Source organism: Micromesistius poutassou, assembly GCF_964030765.1.
Source record: "Micromesistius poutassou genome assembly, contig: SCAFFOLD_3121, whole genome shotgun sequence".
Taxonomy (NCBI): Eukaryota; Metazoa; Chordata; class Actinopteri; order Gadiformes; family Gadidae; genus Micromesistius; species Micromesistius poutassou.
The window spans coordinates 6,370-25,655 of record NW_028178044.1 but is presented as its reverse complement, the minus strand read 5'-3'; the positions used below and the strand labels follow the sequence as shown (position 1 = coordinate 25,655).

General features: G+C 51.5%; 1 protein-coding gene across 1 annotated transcript; it reads left to right on the top strand.

The window, feature by feature from the left end:
* Positions 1–290: 290 nt before the first annotated feature.
* mnat1 (MNAT1 component of CDK activating kinase) lies at positions 291–19,086 on the top strand (the record flags this gene model as incomplete). Its single annotated transcript, XM_084490594.1, has 7 exons — positions 291–473; positions 5,674–5,826; positions 6,370–6,443; positions 6,714–6,817; positions 7,142–7,282; positions 8,890–9,021; positions 18,965–19,086. Coding segments are annotated over exons 1-7 (815 nt in total), but the record flags the coding sequence as incomplete, so codon positions are not given.
* Positions 19,087–19,286: the final 200 nt, after the last annotated feature.

The window sequence follows — 19,286 nt, the reverse complement described above, 5'->3', positions numbered from 1 at the left end:
ATGATGACATCCTTTCTGTGTTATTAACAGACCTAATGCTTCTTCTACACGTTGTGCATCCTGGCAGCTCTTCAATTTCCAGTAGGAACCATCATCCTTTCGGCCGTTACTCTTCAATCCTCTTGAATGTTAACCTTATGAATTAATGATCAGCAGACTGCTCATCGTTTCCAGCTGACTCACTGAGACCCGGTGAGCGGTTCTGCTCTCCGCTCCTCAGCGGCGCTGCTGGGAGGAACTCATCCACTAGGAACCCTTCTTATGAGTCATCGTTTCCCCCGCCCTGCTTTGTGTGTAACACGGTGTACCGCCGCTCGTAACAGCATAACAAACCGCTTCTTCTTGACACATTCAACCGTACACTTTTAATTTTAAGTTAAGGAGATGGACGACCAGGGCTGTCCGCGGTGTAAGACCACCAAGTACAGGAACCCGTCGCTGAAGCTGATGGTGAACGTCTGCGGCCACACGCTGTGAGTACAGCCTGTCACTCTAACATCATATCCCCATCACCTCAAAGTTTCAGCTCATCTCCATCCATCTTTTAAAAGCGGTTCTGAGTTCAGTGCTGTGCAACATGCGTGCTGGAGCAGACGTTGCTCAGTGTTGCAACATCAGCCTGATGCGTTGAGCGTTCAAACTAATACCATTCAGAGAAGATCAAGAATCAATCAGGGTGATGGAAGCCACGTTCTGCTGTGTTCATGCATGTATACAATTATACATGATCAGCCTGTGTGTGATTGTGAAGTCAATGTTAATGTAAGTATTGTCACGAATGCGACTCTAAACTACACTCTTTAGTTTAATCTGGACCATTTTTGGATGAACAGTTGATGTGCAGATTTGTACACAATTGCTGTCCCTGTTTTACATCTCAATAAAATCTTAGCTTCCGGGTAAACTGATTTTGTAACCTAATGTATTTCCAAACGGAGGCAGTTCTGATAATGTCGGAGGCAGTGTATCAACATGACATTTACAGTCTATTTGCGTTTTTCTCAATACAAGGTCAATTCAAACCCCAAATGCATGGAGAGAGCCATACGTTTTACAATGTTTAACCTCGTCACCTAACCGTCGATGTAAAACCTTGCCAGTGAAATGAAAGGACTTCATGTTTGCATGCAGCCGAGGTGCGGACAGAATGTGTTTGACCCTGTCTGTTATTGACGCCAGCCGGAAGCGGCTCTGCTGCGTCATCAGGTCAGCGCGTAACGCTCTGCCTGGATGCATGCACAGAAAATTAAAAGGATTTTTTTTGCAATGAAGCAATTTACAGTGAGGTCACCTTGTTTGTCTCCAGTTATCTACGGACGAGTGTTGACTAGACATACTTGGGAATGACAATTTTGCCAATATTATAACTGGCATGCCAGGAATAATTTTGTATTTTTTATTTGTGTCATCTGCCTGGATTAGTGACAGTCTATGAATCAAGCACCACAGCATTGATTTCCTATTGGGTAGAATCTCTAAGGAACAAGAAGAAGAAATCCTACCCTGTCTGTTTACCATCGTCAGCCTCTACGTTTCCGTTAGACCACTGTACCCAGTCTAGCCACACACACACACACACACACACACACACACACACACACACACACACACACACACACACACACACACACACACACACACACACACACACACACACACAGTAGTTTAGAGCTTTGTGCGCTGTGATGCATTATGTAGCTGGACCTCTACCCAGATCTAAATTTAAATCCCAACACAGTGCATTTTATATCCCCTGTCACTGGGGATATATATGCACTCCCTGTTATTTATTACCTTAAACACAATGACACGCTGTCCTGTGGTATTTGACACACACACACACACACACACACACACACACACACACACACACACACACACACACACACACACACACACACACCTCTGATGCTGAAGGAGGCACTGGACATTTAGAGGTGTGTTCAAGGTACACACCCCTTCCCAGGGTTTGTTTCCGGGTTGTCAGCTGGCTTTACCCGTTACCCGCTTTGGTCGTCAATGTGGCAACGAATTGCGCATAACAAGTGTTGGGTGTTTTATGAATATTAATAGTTCAATGTCCTCCAAACAGATGTCGCAGTAGTTGGGATGAATGAACAACGTGCAACGCCATGGCAACCACCGTAAACAAGATGCCCTCTGTTGTTTAACGGTAGACAGACGCCAGACAGACTGGCTGCACTAAGATAGACCCACACTGCCATGTTGGACACTCTGTTGAATAGTCTAAACTGCAGAATCTGTTCATCACTTGCATATTGATTTCATGTATAATGAATTAACTTGTTGCTAAGTTCCTTCCATTTCGTAAGTAGCTCGACACCTTTAACTTTTCAAATGTACACATTGACCGACACAGGGACAGACGATTTGGCGCAGGATTGGATGAGTGAGACTAAGCCCAGATGAACGATTGACATGTGTCTATTATCTAACACCTGATTCTCTTCTTCTCTGGGATGTGTTTATTATCAGAAAGAGCCTGAATACAAATATTTATATTTCTTTAGATTGTATACATACACCGTAACCCCAAGTGCCCCTTTACATTTGGGGTGGTAGACTTGTATTGTGTCCTATCAAATCACGCTCTATTAGCTTTCTTTGGACTATCCTGTAGGGGTGGGAATCTCTTGGCACCTCACGATTCGATTCGATTCAGATTCAGAGGTCAACGATTCGATTCTAAAACAATTATTGATGCATCTCATTGCATCTTGATGCAAAATATTTCTTTACGTACATTTCCATGCAGGATTTTCAAAAAAATATATATATACATCTGAGTGTGCTACTCAGTTTGCTACTTTGCTACTCACTTTTGTGATGATCATTAAAGACAATCAACAGATGAATTACCTTATCTAATATTTTATATTAGATGAAGTCGGTTCTCTGCGCAGAGAACCCGCAGGCAGTAAAGAGAGTTTTCTGTAGTGCTCTGCAGCAGGCGAACAGAATGTTGCAGCAGGCGAACAAATGTAATAACAATTTAAAAAAATATATATATAAATATGTTTTAATTAAAATTCAGATTATTAACTTAATTGCATCGAGACGGAATCGGTCTAGAGAATCACGATGCATCGAAGAAACGTTTATTTTTCGCACCCCTACTATCCAGCCTTCTCCCTACTGATGTGTGGAGCACAAGACAGACTGGAGTGTAAGCGAGGTACCTCTGCATACACTGTGGTCTGAGGCTTTATGCCGTCATTTTATTGTTTTAAGAAACCTATTTAATAGTTTGACAAATGTTCCATTTGAAAATGATCATAAGGATGGATTAATTAACTTCAGCAACAGGCGACTTATGTGGACTTATGTTTGTTGACACCATAACCCTGGCCCTAGCCTGTTACTGCATGGGCTTCAAAGAATCCATTCAACCCTCTACACAATGATACATCTCACTTTAGCTTGGTCACTGGCTAACCATGTTAATATTGTTCCTGCAGTCTTCCTTGTTTCTAACATGGGAGGCGGGGGGAGGATGAAGGCCCCAGCATGAGAGTGGTGTTGGTGGTGGTGGTGGTGGGGGTGTTTGCTGAGCCAGGCCCTGTTTATCCTTCTCTCCTCGTGCCACCTCCCCCTCTCCCCCTCCCTCTCCCCCCCCCGACCCGCTGACAGCTGCAGATGGGAGAGATATGAGCCTGGGGGTTAGCAGGACAGGTGAGGGAGTGGGAAGGGTTGGAGAGGAGACGCGCTTGCTACGCCACTAAAGTCCCAACAGACACCCACGCACACATGCGCGCACACACACACACGCCCTGCTAACAGGCTTCTGTGTAATCGTGTTTTCTGATGTGAATCAGCATGCCATAATATGGGCCCTTCATATACAACAGTCAAATTGCTTTGAGTGTTCTTATTAGTATTAATCATACACGTCTCTTAATGTGTTATTCCTTGTTGTGTGTGTGTCTGTGTGACTGAATTAGGAAAACACAACTCGGTCTCTGCACAGATGAAAGATGGGGTCCATTCCAATAGTCTCCTCCCTCTAAGCCTTTAAGGGTTCACCTCTGTGCTCTAGAGTTACACAGGATTTCCCCTATGGAGGGTTCTGTTGTGTGGTCCATTTATAGGGCAGGGGGCAAGCTACGCCCCGCTCGTGGTCCTGTGTTGATGAATGGCCTCTTTGTAGGCCTGTGGAAACGAGCCGAGTCCTCCCATCTACCTCCATATGGCGAGGCCCACACATCTCCCGTAGCCTGGGGACACGGTGAACATCTGCCCCTGCTTGGGTGCACTTGTGCTGGGGCTCCTTCTGCTTCCAGCCACCAACTGGACAGCACAGATGGGCTCTTTTTTTCCCTTCTTTTTCTTGCGATGGAATACAGTTTCCAATTTTTTTTACCACTTGGAAACTATGTCTGTGTGTAACCCTGCCAGTATGCTATTGCTCAATGCATTTGCTGGAAAGTTGTATTCATCATTCGTGGCTGTCTTGGTTTATTTGACCCATATCTGGGAAGCTAAGCACCCAGAGCCCCACGGTTCTGCAGTTCCTTCAGAAACGTCCCTACTGTTCTGAAGCAGGCTGAGGCAGTCAGATGTCTCTGAAGCTTCTGGGACAGCAGAATGGGTCAGGGGATGGAGGTTTACACAGAATCCGGTCATGATTTTGGAGGTAAATGGTCCATAAACCATCCTACTGGTAGTGTACAGTAAAGCCCCCCTCACCACCCCTCCTTCAATACACACACACACACACACACACACACACACACACACACACACACACACACACACACACACACACACACACACACACCCAAAATGTCTGTGATGGTGCAGGGAACATCACCACGGTACTAAAGGGTGAAGTGATACTCGGCCTCCACATGTTTTGAGTTGTGGTCGGGGAGCAGGAAGCCCAGCGAAGGTAAATTCCTGTGGAATCAAACTCCACTGAGACTTAATTAAACAAGCAGACTGAGCAAACGTTTATTCAGCCCCTCCGCCCCGCAGCCCCTATACTGAGGGAGGGGGGGGGGGGGGAGATTTAGGAGGACCCCTGCCACATTGTCCTCAGCGGCCACGCCGGGTGACTGATGGGTAAAACCCCACCTGCTTACAGGTGTGATTGATGGGTTCCTCTGTATGAGCCCTCAGGTGGGTCTTCTGGTTGCCATGGCGGCGCCTTCCCATAATGATGGGGTGTCTGGGTTGAACACGGCTCGGAGCGTTCCACTGAAGTACCGGCTCAGCCCGTTCTGATCCACTGAAGCCCAGTTTCTATTGGTTCTGTCTGTAAAACGTATAGAAGTATAGAACGTAGAGATGGAACGTATATATGTTTATTTACCGTGCTGGTAAAGTGAATGGACAGACAAAACTTCATCAAACTATATAAATATTTATTATGACTGCAGATGTAACTTTCAGGTACATGGAGCTTTATGGTATTGATCTCTTCTAATGTAGTCGCTATTGGTCTAATCCGGTGTCCCAGTCAGGAGCTGCTACACCCAGCAGGGCTTCTGACCGTCAGGTGTGCAGACAAGGGGTCACCTGCTAAAAGCGCCCTCGACACTCTGCTGCCTCGCTGTCTGTTTGATGCCCGTCGCCCTTCAGCCCCCCCCCCAGCTCCCCGTCCCATCGCCCCCCCACACCCCCTCACCCACCGCCTCGTCCCTCGGGTTTCAGATGTGAGAACTGCGTGGACATGCTGTTCGTGCGCGGCTCGGGGAACTGCGTGCAGTGCGACACGCCCCTCAGGAAGAGCAACTTCCGCGTGCAGCTCTTCGAAGACCCCGCCGTGGACAAGGAGGTGGAGATCCGCAAGAAGCTGCTGAAGACGTGAGTGCGGGGGAGGGAGGGGGAGGAGGGAGGGCGATGGATGAAGGATGGGTGGGAGAGGGAAAAGAAGTGAGAGGGATGTGGTGTGTGAAGGAGGGAGGGAGAGGCAGGGAGGCAGGCCATGCCTCTGTGTGTTTATGTGTTCACATGCCTACTCCCTCTTTTAAGCCTCCTTTGTTTTCCTCATTACAATGTTTGTTTTGTAGACAATGAGCCTCCCCAGGGGGTGGGGGCAGGGCCAAGTGGGAATCTCTCTCTCTCTCTCTCTCTCTCTCTCTCTCTCTCTCTCTCTCTCTCTCTCATCTCTCTCTCTCTCTCTCTCTCTCTCTCTCTCTCTCTCTCTCTCTCTCTCTCTCTCTCTCTCTCGTTCTTTAATAGCCTTGTAATTGACATCTAATGTGCATCTATTAGGCGATATAGAGACCAAGCACTACCAGTAGTTTAGCCTAATGGAGTTTATTTTCTACAAGCACATAGACTTGCTCTTAGGATTATTTTTGTATCATGGTGATGATCATTTTCTCGCTCTCGCTCTCTTTGTAGGTTCAATAAAAGAGACTTTGACTTCCCCAGTCTGGCAGCGTATAACGATTACCTGGAGAAGATAGAGGACATAGGTAAGGTCAAGGCGTGGATGCAAGGGCCTTAGCAGGTTTGCATGGGCTGGCACTCACCATCGTGGGGCTGGGCTGGGACTCACCATCAGACTGAGGCCCAGCTTCAGTCCTGGGTCCACTCGGGTCAGGCAAACAGAGTGGGCCCAGGACCCTGGGACTGGTCTTCAGTCCCTAGAGGTATGACCTCTGCCCATGCCCACAGTCGTACCTGAACCATCATGTGCACCGGCAGGTTCCCCAGTAAAGCTGTGGTGTTTCTTGTGGTCCCAGTGTACAACCAGACCAACAACGTGGAGGTGGAGAGCACCAAGCAGATCATTGAGCAGTACCAGAGGGAGAACCGCGACGTCATCCAGAGGAACAAAGTCAAGCTGGTATGCCCAAATTGTGCCCTTACATGATGAACACCAACATTCAGCCATAGGATATGATTCAGTCCATTAAAGCCTTCTAGACGGCCTCTTAGTGTAAGATATTATCAACCTCCATCCCACCCTGGAAGAGGCTATCTTTTGGATGTTTTGAAGACTGGTGCCAGTGCTAGAGCTCTGGGTAAGGAGCAGTGAGCACACCTGTGGATGTTTAAGACCCGGTCCTCTGTGACGGAGGTCTAGCATCTCCTCAGCGGTCTTGATTGACCTTGGCTGCATCTCCTGACCCCCTGTCGTCATCCCTCTCCTCTCCCTCTCCTCTCCCAGACGCGGGAGCAGGAGGAGCTGGAGGAAATGCTCCTGTTGGAGCAGCAGGGCACGGAGCAGCGCCGGCTGGACCTCCTGCAGGAGGAGCAGAGGCAGCTGCAGGCCAAACGCAAGAACAAGCAGGCGCTGCTGGACGAGCTGGTGAGAGGATGAACGCGTCGTGGTGATGTTGTCTTGTGACGTTGTGTTGTGCCGTGGTATGTGTCGCGATTTTTGTGATGTGGCTTTGTGTTGTGGTGTTGTCATGGTTACGCGTCGTGATGCTACTTCCTCACGGACCGGAGTGGGCCTGCGGAGCGGGGAGCAGGGCTGGGAGCAGTCTGCATTGAACACCAGTAGCGTGTGTAATGGATATAAACACAGTGCCATAGGGCTGAGGTTCATTAAGAGCTTATTAGCAGTCATTGTGCGGGGCGGGGAGGCGGGCAGGGGGACAGTCCTGGGTCTGCATTGTCCTGGTTCTGTGATCCTAAAGCCCCCCCAGCCCCATTGTGTGGGGCTGCAGGCTGGGGAGGTGATTGTCCCTGGGGGTGGGGGGGGGGCTGAGGGCATCACAGATAGCGGCGGCCTAAGCTGTGGGTTTGTTTATTTGTTTGTTTAAGGCACAGGGTCTGTTGACAGCAGGTAGATGGGATCAGCCTCACCCTTCCCCCCGGGGGTATCTCCTGAGCCCGGACATCTGGGAGGGCCAGAGAGGCCTACTGTATTCCCCCCATCTCAAGACTGGTGTACTTCCTCGGGGGAATCACCTCCGTTTAATGTTTCATCACCCCCCCCCCCCCCCCCCCCCCACGAAGCAGAACTTTTCACCGGACGTTTTGTGAGCCACAACCGCCGATGCGTGGCGAGCCCCGTCCGACGCCCTGTGCAGGCCCAGACCGGCCGCGGCGTCACGCGCCGTTTCAGGACGCCGTGTTCCCTTTCATGGCGCTGAGCTCTGTGGCGTCTGCGGCAATCCAGCCGGTCAGAGAGCGTTCTGTCCGTATCCTGTCCGACGGGCCCGGGCTCGTCTCCCCGGGACCGTTTGACTTCCCGGCAGCCGTCCCCCGGGGGGATGGGAACGCCCTTGTGCTGTACCGGAGGTCAGGGGCGGCGGCGGAGGAGAGGCCAGCTGACGCCCTCCTGGCGTCACTGTGAGGCTAACATGGCGAGGTCAGGGGTCGGGACGGTTAGCACGTTCTGCGCCGCAGGAGGCTAAAGCTCTCCCTCGCACACATATTTTAAAAACATTTATTCAATTATAGAGACGAGACGGTGTGGATATAATAACTGTAGCCCTGATAGTCTGGTCTCTACGTGGTCCTTCATTAAGAACGGTGGACTCATTGAACCATTAAAAGACTTTTACAGCACGAATTGCGTGGTGCAGAACACCAACGATGATTTCCAGACTCTCTTCCAGTCTCTTCTCCGTTGAGGAGGTCTTGTGGTCTGAGGGGCGACGGATCAGGACCACGTCCCTCTGGAGGTCTTGTGCTCTGAGGGGGGGGGGGGGGGGACTGGTTGGACCACGTCCCTCTGGAGGTCTTGTGCTCTGAGGGGGGGGGGGGGGGGTGGGGACTGGTTGGACCACGTCCCTCTGGAGGTCTTGTGCTCTGAGGGGGGGGGGGGGGGGGTGGGGACTGGTTGGACCACGTCCCTCTGGAGGTCTTGTGCTCTGAGGGGTGGGGACTGGTTGGACCATGTCCCTCTGGAGGTCCTCAACAGCCCACCATTCACACTAACCCGTCTCCCTCCCTGCTCTCCAGGAGCGGTCGCGGGTGCCCGCCACCATCCTGCTGGCCCAACACAAGGACCGCGTGGCCCAGCTGGAGACCCAGATAGAGAAGCAGAAGCAGGCGGTGAAGACCTCCACCGTGTTCTCCACGGGGATCCTCATGGTGAGTCCAGCACCTGTTTACTACACCATAACTCCTGTGTCTGAACCAAGACCCGGGGTTCTCTGATTGGCTAGAATACCGTGACCCGTTCAGTCCTCTAACCCGTAGTCTTCCTCGTCCTGTTTCCTGCTTCGCTCCTCATAGCATAGATTAAAGAACTGATTTGTCCTCCATATTTGGAGGAAGTTGAGCTTCGACGATATCCTGAATTTCCCAAAGCGCTTTTTTGAGTCAGACCGTTCTGTTGGTTTATCAAAAGAAAAATTCTCTGGTGGGCTAAAGTTTGCCATAATTCACAATCGTAGTAAATATGGCCCACTTCTGACACCATGTAATAAATCACGGAATGTCCAAACAGATATAGTTGGTTGAGTGTCACTTTACCTAGGCACGTTACTCATACACACGTGTATCTGTTGTAAAGCCATATATCTCTCGTAAACAGGTATAGCTGCCTCCTGCATGTTACGTCACTGTCGTGCACGTTATAGTGACAGCGATCCTATGACACTCTGAGCTTGAGGCCCGGAGTGGCTCTTTGATCCGAGGAAGATCGAGCAGAACGGTCCAGCGTGTGCAACACGTATTAACACGCCCTCCAACACAAACACACACCAACGCAGGCAGGTTTGCATCTCGCTGCCTTGAAATACTGCCTTTGTATACTGCTTTCATGTTCAATATATTCACCTTCCTCCTCTCCTAATGTCTGGTACTTACTGTAGAGCTATGTTGTTTCTTCGATATTCACTCTTTTCTTTGGGGGTTAAAATACCAATTTGTTGTTGGCGGTTCTGTCACACACTTTGCACACATGCATGCATTATGCTCCCCTATGGCTTTATTCATAAAATAAAAAAGTATTGAGTTGATGTGATGTTGATGTTAGCGGGCAGAGACGTGTGGACATGAAAGACTCTCTTATCTCACTACTTGAAGTGCTTGACTTTGATCATCTTATGGAGGATGTTGGGGTTTAAGAAAGGCGTGTTCCCTTAATGGATCTAACACCATGTACTGGATCTAACACCATGTACTGGATCTAACACCATGTACTGGATCTAACACCATGTACTGGATCTAACACCATGTACTGGCGGAGACCGGTCTTCTGGTGTAGAGGAGGACCTGAGGCTTCGATCCCATTGAAATCTGAGCTGAGCTCACTGCCAACCCATGGTGAGCTCCATCACTACCGCCCCTGGAGCTCAGCACCACCCGCTGCTCCGTGGGTTTGCTCATGGGCTGAAGGCTGGCTGGGCGGTTGCTTTTATGCTCCTGGACTGAACATGGGTGCCACCGCGGCTGAAGCTTCTAAAGGAGGCGTGTTCCGGACGTGTTCGGTGTTCCTCTGTGTGGGAACAGGCCCCCGTCCCGCTATGTGGTCACATGACTGGTGCATGCGGGCTGCGGGCGGCCGGCTCCTTGCGTGGCGCACGGCGGCGCAGAGGTCTCTCTGTCTGCAGGGACATTCCGCTGCAGGCCCGGAGCATTTGTTTTCATTTTATTGTGATGAGGTAGGCTGTGTCATCAGTCCCCTCCTCCTCACCCCCATGAGGCCCGCTCGTCTTCCCCTCCAGCGGGGGGAGGAGGGCCGTGGGAGAGATACTCACCTCGACTCAGTCCTCTAAACTCAGTGTGGTGAACAGTCTTTTATTCAAGTCAGGAAAACATCGTCCATGGCCTACTGCGCTCTGTGTGGACATGCCGCACTTTTTTAGATCCATTGTTCATTTGAGGCTTGCAGGGGATCACAAGTTTACCTTGTCTTCCTACTCGCCTCTAAACTCCTTCACACTCCAAGGAGACGACCGACCCACACTGAGGGAAGAGTCTGGTTCAGAGCGGCTCGACCCAAATGGAAGACGCGGTTCCTTGGCTCGCTCCTTGCTCGACACGCACCGTGAAGTTAAACTTGCTGATGGGAGAGAAAAGGTCTGATTCTGTTGCCCTTGGCTCCAGCCGGCCTCACTTTATTTTCCTCCCTCTGCCCCCCCCCCCTTCTCCGCCCCACTCCTCGTCCGAGCTCTGCTGCGCTACGCTGCGAGCCCACAGTCCCAGGGTGATGTGGTTTTGGTCTGCAGGCCTCACTGCTGTTTGACTTGGGGAGGATTCAGCAGAGAGTGGTGGATTCCTGCAGAGCGCTGGAATTTATTTATCTGTTAGTGCGGATTCCCCCCCGTTCCCCGAGCGGGGCTCTGGCCTTCCTTGAGGATTCATCTGACGGAGCGAGGGCCCAGTCGTGGTCATAAAGTTGGTCCACAGGCCGGCGCACGCTGAAGCAGATGTGTGTGATGTGGAGGCCGTCCCTTCTCTGAGTCGGTCCTCTCGGTAGGGCTGCTCTCAGAAGCATCGCTCTCTCTCTAGAACGTTATGGGGTTCTCAAGGAGGGAAAATAGAATTTAAGAATTTAAAGACCGCAAGTGATATAACCAGGGTCTCTGAATTCCCCTGTCACTTGGATGTGTTGGCAATGCCTCCGTGTGTCCCCAGTAGAAATGTCCCCCCGGGCCCCCCCCCAGCAGCTGCCCCCTCCTCAGGGCCAAGGTAGTCGGTGAGATGATAGACAGGCTGCCTCTGAGCTGTGGAACGTGAGGCTGCCAGTTCATCTCGCGCCAATTCATGCCCTGCATTACTGTAGCCTTTATTTTGAAGAGTGATCTAATGTTAGACCAAGCTCTGTAATGTTGTTGACCAACCTTGCTGGGGACATCCTAGCCTGGCCCCGCCCCCTAATCCCCCTTCTCGATTAGGCTACAGGAGGTAGAGCGGGTTGGCTGGTAACCAGAAGGTTGCTAGTTCGATCCCCGGCTCCTCCTAGCTGAGTGTCGAGGTGTCCCTGAGCAAGACACCTCACCCTAACTGCTCCCGACGAGCTGGCTGTCGCCTTGCGTGGCTGACGCCGCCGTCGGTGTGTGAATGTGTGCATGAACGTGTGAACGTCAGGCAATATTGTAAAGCGCTTTGAGTGGCCACTGACTAGGAAAGCGCTGTATAAATGCAGTCCATTTACCATTTACTCTCCTCACAACAACTAGGAGTGTTCACCAAGCATTGGACCAGCCTGGTAGGGGGGAAAACAGTAATGGACCTGAGGCCCTGGGATCCATCAGAGGCAGTTTACCTGTCCTGAGGGAAAGTCATTCGGGTCCAGGTGTGGTGTGCGACGGGATTGGGATGGGCCTGGTCTTGCCCCCGGAATGGTCTAGAGTCACTCTGAGTAATCCCTCACTTTGTTAGAAGTCTATTGAGCAAAGGCAAGCCACGCAGACACAAAAGTAAATTCAGACACACACACACACACACACACACACACACACACACACACACACACACACACACACACACACACACACACACACACACACACACACACACCGCCTCCCCCCCCTCCCCGCTCGGGTAAACATTCTTTGAAGACCAAAGTGTCTTTTTGAAATAGACGTCCGCTGAAATGAAAAGCTGCGGAGGTGTGTGTGTGTGTGTGTGTGTGTGTGTGTGTGTGTGTGGGAGGCCGAGAGCTCTTCTGTTGGAACAGGCGGCGCGTTGTTGTCTGGCAGACAGCGCCGTCACGCCGGGTGACAAGAAGCCTCTTAATTAACTTCCTTGTTTTAACGGAGAGAAATGTGGACCGTCCGGGCGTATCAGTGGATCACACCACAGCGTTTTGTTCCTATGCACCGCATTAAGAGAAGCGGCGCTCCTCCTCTGAGGTGTCTCTTACCGCGCACGTCTCCGTGTGTCCTCCTCTCCTGGAGGCCCAGCGCTGCGCCACCCTGGAGGAGTGATCAGCAACGACCGCACGCCCCCCCCCCCCCCCCCCCCCCCCAGCCTTCAGCAGTGGCCCCCGGGGGAGAAGGGGGGGGGGGGGGGGAACAGCTGACACACACACACACACACACACACACACACACACACACACACACACACACACACACACACACACACACACACACACACACACACACACACACCTAAGGCTTCAACATGACTCACACACTCTGCCTAATGCGGGTTGTTAACGTCCACAAACACGGGGCGGCTAGCTTGTGGAAACCATAACCTTTTTGGATTAGTTTTGATTTTAGCTCCCGCAAACAGCCCTGAAGAAAACAATTAAGTGTGTGTGTGTGTGTATTTATGAAATATGTGTGTGTATTAATGAATACATGTTTGCCTGCGCGTGTATTTACGAGTGTGTTTGTGTGTCTGCATGTTTAAACACATATCACGCACGCACAGCGACTAAGCGGCCCTGGCTCCCGGGGGCGTGTTTGCTCAGGGCTGTTTGGCTGCGTTGTCCTCTGCAGTGACCCCTAAGCGTCCCGTCACTGTATGCCGGCGTGTTCCCACCGACCCGTCCAGCCTGTTCTACCTGGCAGGTGTTACCCCCCCCCCCCCCCCCCCCCTCGTGCGCGTCCAGGCTGTTTTTGTGTGATTGTGCATTGTTGATATAGATCACTCCCTAATTGTTGACACTCTTTGTAGTGACGTCCTTTAACTTCTGATCCAATACAGCCCCCACGTAGGGTGTGTGTGTGTGTGTGTGTGTGTGTGTGTGTGTGTGTGTGTGTGTGTGTGTGTGTGTGTGTGTGTGTGTGTGTGTGTGTGTGTGTGTGTGTGTGTGTGTGTGTGTGTGTGTGTGTGTGTGTGTGTGTGTGTTCTGAACATGATTCACATCCACTCTTGACTGCCATGTCTTTCTCAGGCTGAAGACGCAGTTGTTTTTATCCTGGAGAGGGCGTGACCTTTGGCCTTTGTACTTTTATTGGTGTGTTGGCACGCAGGCCAATAGCGGTGGGGGCTTCTGAAGTTGCGGAGGGGGTCGGCTCAGGGGACTAAAGAGGAACCCCCCCCCCCCCCCCCCCCTCCTTCTCCTATCCTTCAGACATGATTGGCACCAGCACATGTGGGCATTCACACCTTTGCCCCTGTCCCTGACTTGGCCCTGTTTAGGTTGGCCCCGCTGCCCCCCACTGGGGGCGGGCCCTCCATGGCTGGGCAGCGGAAAAAACGACTTGTCAGCCTTAGGGGCTTTGCACCGGGCAGCTGCTGCTGGTCAGCCGGTTATATTTAAACCGCTATGGGAAGGGTAGGCGGCGTTCACACTTGCTACTTGTTGCCTACTGGGCCAATGCGTAGGGGGGGGGGGTCCCAGAGCTCTTTATCTGCCCAGGAGCGCTGGCAGTGTCCGGGCAGGAAGCAGCAGCCTCCGGATGGCATGGCACTAGGCTGGCTCCTCACCCGGCGTGCTGGACTGATCCCCGACACAATGACCACCAGCGCTCGGTCCATCGCTGCAATTAGCACTCCAGTCTGTTGCTAAGGGCTCCCAGCAGCTTGTTGCCCTGCAGCCGCGGGGGGGGGGGTTGGTGACGGTGATGGGGGCTGGTGACGGGGATGGGGGCTGGTGACGGGGATGGGGGCTGGTGACGGGGGCTGGTGGTGGGGATGGGGGCTGGTGACGGGGGCTGGTGGTGGGGATGGAGGCTGGTGACGGGGATGGGGGCTGGTGATCTTGGTGGTTTGGTTTGGTTGTGGGTTGTGGTGGTGGTGATGGTGGTAGCAGTAGTAGTAGTGGTGGTGGGGTTGGGGGCGGTGGTTGTGTTGGGGGTGGTGGTGGGGTTGGGGGCGGTGGTGTGTTGCTTTTGACTGCAAGTGCAGATGGAGACGGAGTCTCGTGTGACCTTGGGACGTCCTACAGCGCTACAGGGGAAGGGGGACACGCGGTGGGACCCCTTATGAGTGCCAGCTGACAGTGGTCGGCCGTCCCCTGAGCGGGTGTTCTGGTTCAAGGACAGTTCTTCCAGTGTCGTCGATTCAAAGCAGCTGTTCATTAGACAACACCTTAACACCTTCCTGAGCTGTTGGGTCCGTTTAATCAATCCCTTGAGTGTCCCTGATAGTAAGGTTTTGTTTTGGGGTGTACTGTGAACGCTAATTCCAACGCTGGTCCGCTTGAGAACCAGCTCTCGTCCCACTCTCAGGGGAACTTGGGTTCGGTTCGCTTGAGTCATAAACCCGAACAGACAGAGTACAGGAAGCAAACCCAAAAAACAATGCATTGTGGGTAAATGTACAATTCTGCTGCAAACTGGAATGAGAAACATATTCATCCAGGTGTAAAGAGAACTTTCCCTCAATTAAAATGAGCTGTGGTGCAGTCAGGAGGTGAAAGCACCTCCCTAAACAGGGTGGAGTACCTCATGAAGCAGGTGCTCGTGGTCAATCAAAAACAACCATGTTTTTTTTATTATCAGCGATGGTGGGTTAATTTTATTTTGAAGGAACTCAAAATTAAAAAAATTAAAAAAACCAAGACCGCACGTAGTTGCTCCATTATTAGGAAGGAAGGAAGCTTTGTGAGTTTCCCTCTGATTTTCTTTCCAATAGAAGAGCGTTCAACAGCGAGACAAAGTCTGTTGAACGTGCACCGAACCAAATGGAAAGGAAACAAAGTCTTAACCTCCGCCTGAACCACGCGGTGTGCACCGCGCTCAAGGTGTAAAAGCCTGGGGAGGAGCGGGGTGTCTGACTGAACTCTAAACTCTCATTGAGGATGCAGGAACTATTAAAAAGGGACTCAGAAGAGCGGGAAAAACCCTGCCTTCTCCTTTATCCGCGTGACTCATATCTCCTCTCATTGTGAGCTGAAGCGTGACGGCTCCATTTACCTGAGACAGGTAGATGACGCTCCCGGTCGGCCCGGGATGAAGGAGGAAGTAGAGTAGTAGTGTTGGACCTGGCAGGCATCCAGCTGCTAACCAGAAAGTCGTAAAACCGACTGAGAGTGAGCTGTTTTGTTCTTTGTAATCCAGGAAAAAAAGAACATTTTTCCGTTCCACAAAGATGCAATGATTATAAACCTGTCAAGTAAATAGAATCAACATCATCTCATGTTTACGTTCTCCAAACGTCTGTGATGTGAAATCCCTTCGTGGAGAGAAACAAAGCCCAGAGCGTGGACCTGCGCCCGGGCTGGGATCACTGGCTCTGCTTCACGGAACGCTCCGCTCGCACCGGGGGATGAATCACACTGTCAGGATGAACCCTGTGTGTGTTCAGTTCAGTGAGGCTTACGCACGTGCACGTGCACAGGCACATGCACAGACACACACATATGGACAAATACATACATGCATACACACACACACGCACATAAATACACTTACACACGCATACAAACAGACACACACACACACACACACACAATACTCACAGACACACACACACACACACAGACAAACACACCCATGCCGGGAGCAGGATCAGGGACCCCGATCCCGGGTCCAGAAGCGCCCGGCGAGGTGATGCGTGGGGGGTGGGGGTGGACCACGGCGGCGCGGGGGGGTGGGGACAGAACTCCCCTTAGCTCAATGTGATTTCCTGGAGTTATCCTCCCCTGCGGTTTTATTAAGACGGATGGTCTCCCGAGGTCGCTTTTAAGTGTCACAGGGGGTATTAAAAGAGTTTTAAACTGGACACACACACACACACACACACACACACACACACACACACACACACACACACACACACACACACACACACACACACACACACACACACACACACACACACACACACACACACACACACACACTTGCAAAGGTAGTAATATCTGCCTCTGTTAATGCTAAAAGCAGATGTTTGTGTTGGCCCGTTGACTAGGGGCCAATGGAAACACTTTTTTGCCGTGCTTTATGTGCTCCATCGCTTGTTCCTCCTCTCTCTCTCCCCCCCCCCCCCCCTCTCCATTTCCCCCCGTCTGCATTGCTGTCTCTGACCAAAGGATTTGGGAACAACAAGCATATCCAACGCTCCAGACAAGCTTTTAATAGGAGGCGCTGATGAGTGTGTGATGGAAGGTTTCAACAGGTTGTAATGTAAGGAGGGACGGGCCATACGAAGTGCATTAGCGGGACGCTACCGCCTCTGGGATCGGACTGGGCGACCACAGCTATGGACGTTAAAACGTTTTCACAGAAAGCCAATGGATCACGTTGATCCACACTCACTGATTCTCGTGTGTGTGTGTGTGTGTGTGTGTGTGTGTGTGTGTGTGTGTGTGTGTGTGTGTGTGTGTGTGTGTGTGTGTGTGTGTGTGTGTGTGTGTGTGTGTGTGTGTGTGTGTGTGTGTGTGTGTGTGGGGTTTATATTCTGGGCCGTGTTTGTTTGCCTGCTCTGGCCTGTCTCTGCCAGGTTTCAAGGTGTCCTTGAAGTGGAATCTGTAGGAAACTTCTCTAGAATGGCGGGGGTGGGCTCAGCCCTGTCACAAAAACATCAGATTTAGTGTCCTTACGCGGTCTCCAGCTCTTACCGTGTTCTGTGTGTGTGTGTGTGTGTGTGTGTGTGTGTGTGTCTTACCATCTCTCTCGCTCTCACTGTCTCTCTTCCTCTCTGCCGCTTTTCCTTTTCATTCTGTCTATCGTTTCTCTGACCCCCCTCCCCCATCAGACAGTCCACTTCAGATCAGCCCAACAGGGGGGGTCACATGGGCCTGCATGTCTGCAGGAAGACGGATGACGGGGTCCGGGCTCGGTCTGGTCTGACCCGGTCCGGTCTGGTTTCCATTAGGGCTGTGGTGGGGCTCTGCGGAGCTGCAGGATGGATGGGACAGGGGAGGGAGGCATTGGCACCTTCAGGGTCAAAGGGCGAGCGAAAGCGGTGGAGAAGTGTGTGTGATTTCTTCTACCGTGTTTTATGTAGCGAACACTCCTTCATGTCTCAGAGCGGACCGCGCCTTGCTGGGAGTGAGGCTGGACCCGTCGGCTCTGTTGTACACCGTTGGTAACGGTGTGATGGGTGGGCTGCAGGACACCTGGTACTAGTTTTAGTTTGGTCGGCTCCTCTGTTTGGGTCTTTTTCGATCCACTGTTCCTGAATGTTTTTTGAATTGTGCACACTTCTAGGACTGGGTTGGTTTCTTTAATAGCTGGGTAACATGGTTGTCTGACCCCAATTTGGTAGATATATCTCCACCCTCCTGTCCCCCCCCCCCCCTCCTCTCCTCCACCCCTCCACCCCTCCCCTCCTCCACCTGCTCCGTGGCACGCGGCCATGCTGAGCAATTCTGCAGCGTCCTGCAGAAGGCTCACGTTTCCCGCTCAATAGCCTTGCTCAAGGGCATGAGCAGCCAGCTTCTTTATTTCAACTGATTGGCAGAATGCTTGAAACCCCAGCCTTTGACAATTATGGATTCAAGGGACTTTTTTTCTCCGTACACTAAATGCGTACTGAGAAAACGCTTTCTTAGTTTGTGATAACGCCCTCTTGTGTGTGTTGGCCTGCGCTTGGCCCCATCGTGGTTCAGGTGATCGGTGCGTTCTGGCACCCGTTCCCCAGGTCTGGAACACGGCCCAGGGCCCGGTCTGATGAGGTGTGGACCTCAAGGTCAGGCAAGGGGTCGTTCTGTAATCAATGGAAAAATACTCTTCCTTTGGCCAGTTGTTTTTGTTTTTTTCATGATTTGGAAATGATTAAGTCTGCAATGTTTCATAATAACCATTTCATTACTTTAACTGTACATGTTACCTAGACTTCAGTACGTGTGTTACATGTGTGTTATGGGTCATTGTTGGATAGTTGTATGTTGTACATGAACGTTTAACACCCTCCAGAACCAATAGTGTGTGAGGAAAGTGGAAAAAACATTTAGTTTGACAAAACTGCAATTTACAAACCAGTCATTCAAGACCATGCGGTGGTTACCTGTTAGCTGTGATTGACGTAAAGCTCATTTGCACCCTAATGGTATTTTCGTCACCTTGAGGTTTCTGAATGCACTTTAGTCCTACTTCGCCCACGGCCTAATGGCAAGCTACGACGAGTCCTGAGACAATGGGGATTATTGTATTATGCTGAACTTCTCTCTCACTCTCTCTCTCTCTCTCTCCCTCCCTCTCCCCTTCCCCCTCTCTCTCCCCCTCCCCTCCCCCTCCAGGGCCAGACAGTGTCCCATCAGCCCATGGCCAAGATAGAGGAAGTCCTTTACCGCTACCAGCCTCTTTTCATCGAAACCTACGGACCCCCGGTACCAGAGCTGGACCATCTGGGAAGACTTGGGTATGGACCAGACACACACACACACACACACACACACACACACACACACACACACACACACACACACACACACTCCCAGGATCACTTCCATTGAGCTTCAGTGGAAGTGGAACAATTGAAAGTAAAGCGAAGGCTTGGCATACGAGGAGGACTTGTTGGTAGAGGAACAGAGGGTTCCTCCCACAACGCTGTGCTCCTCC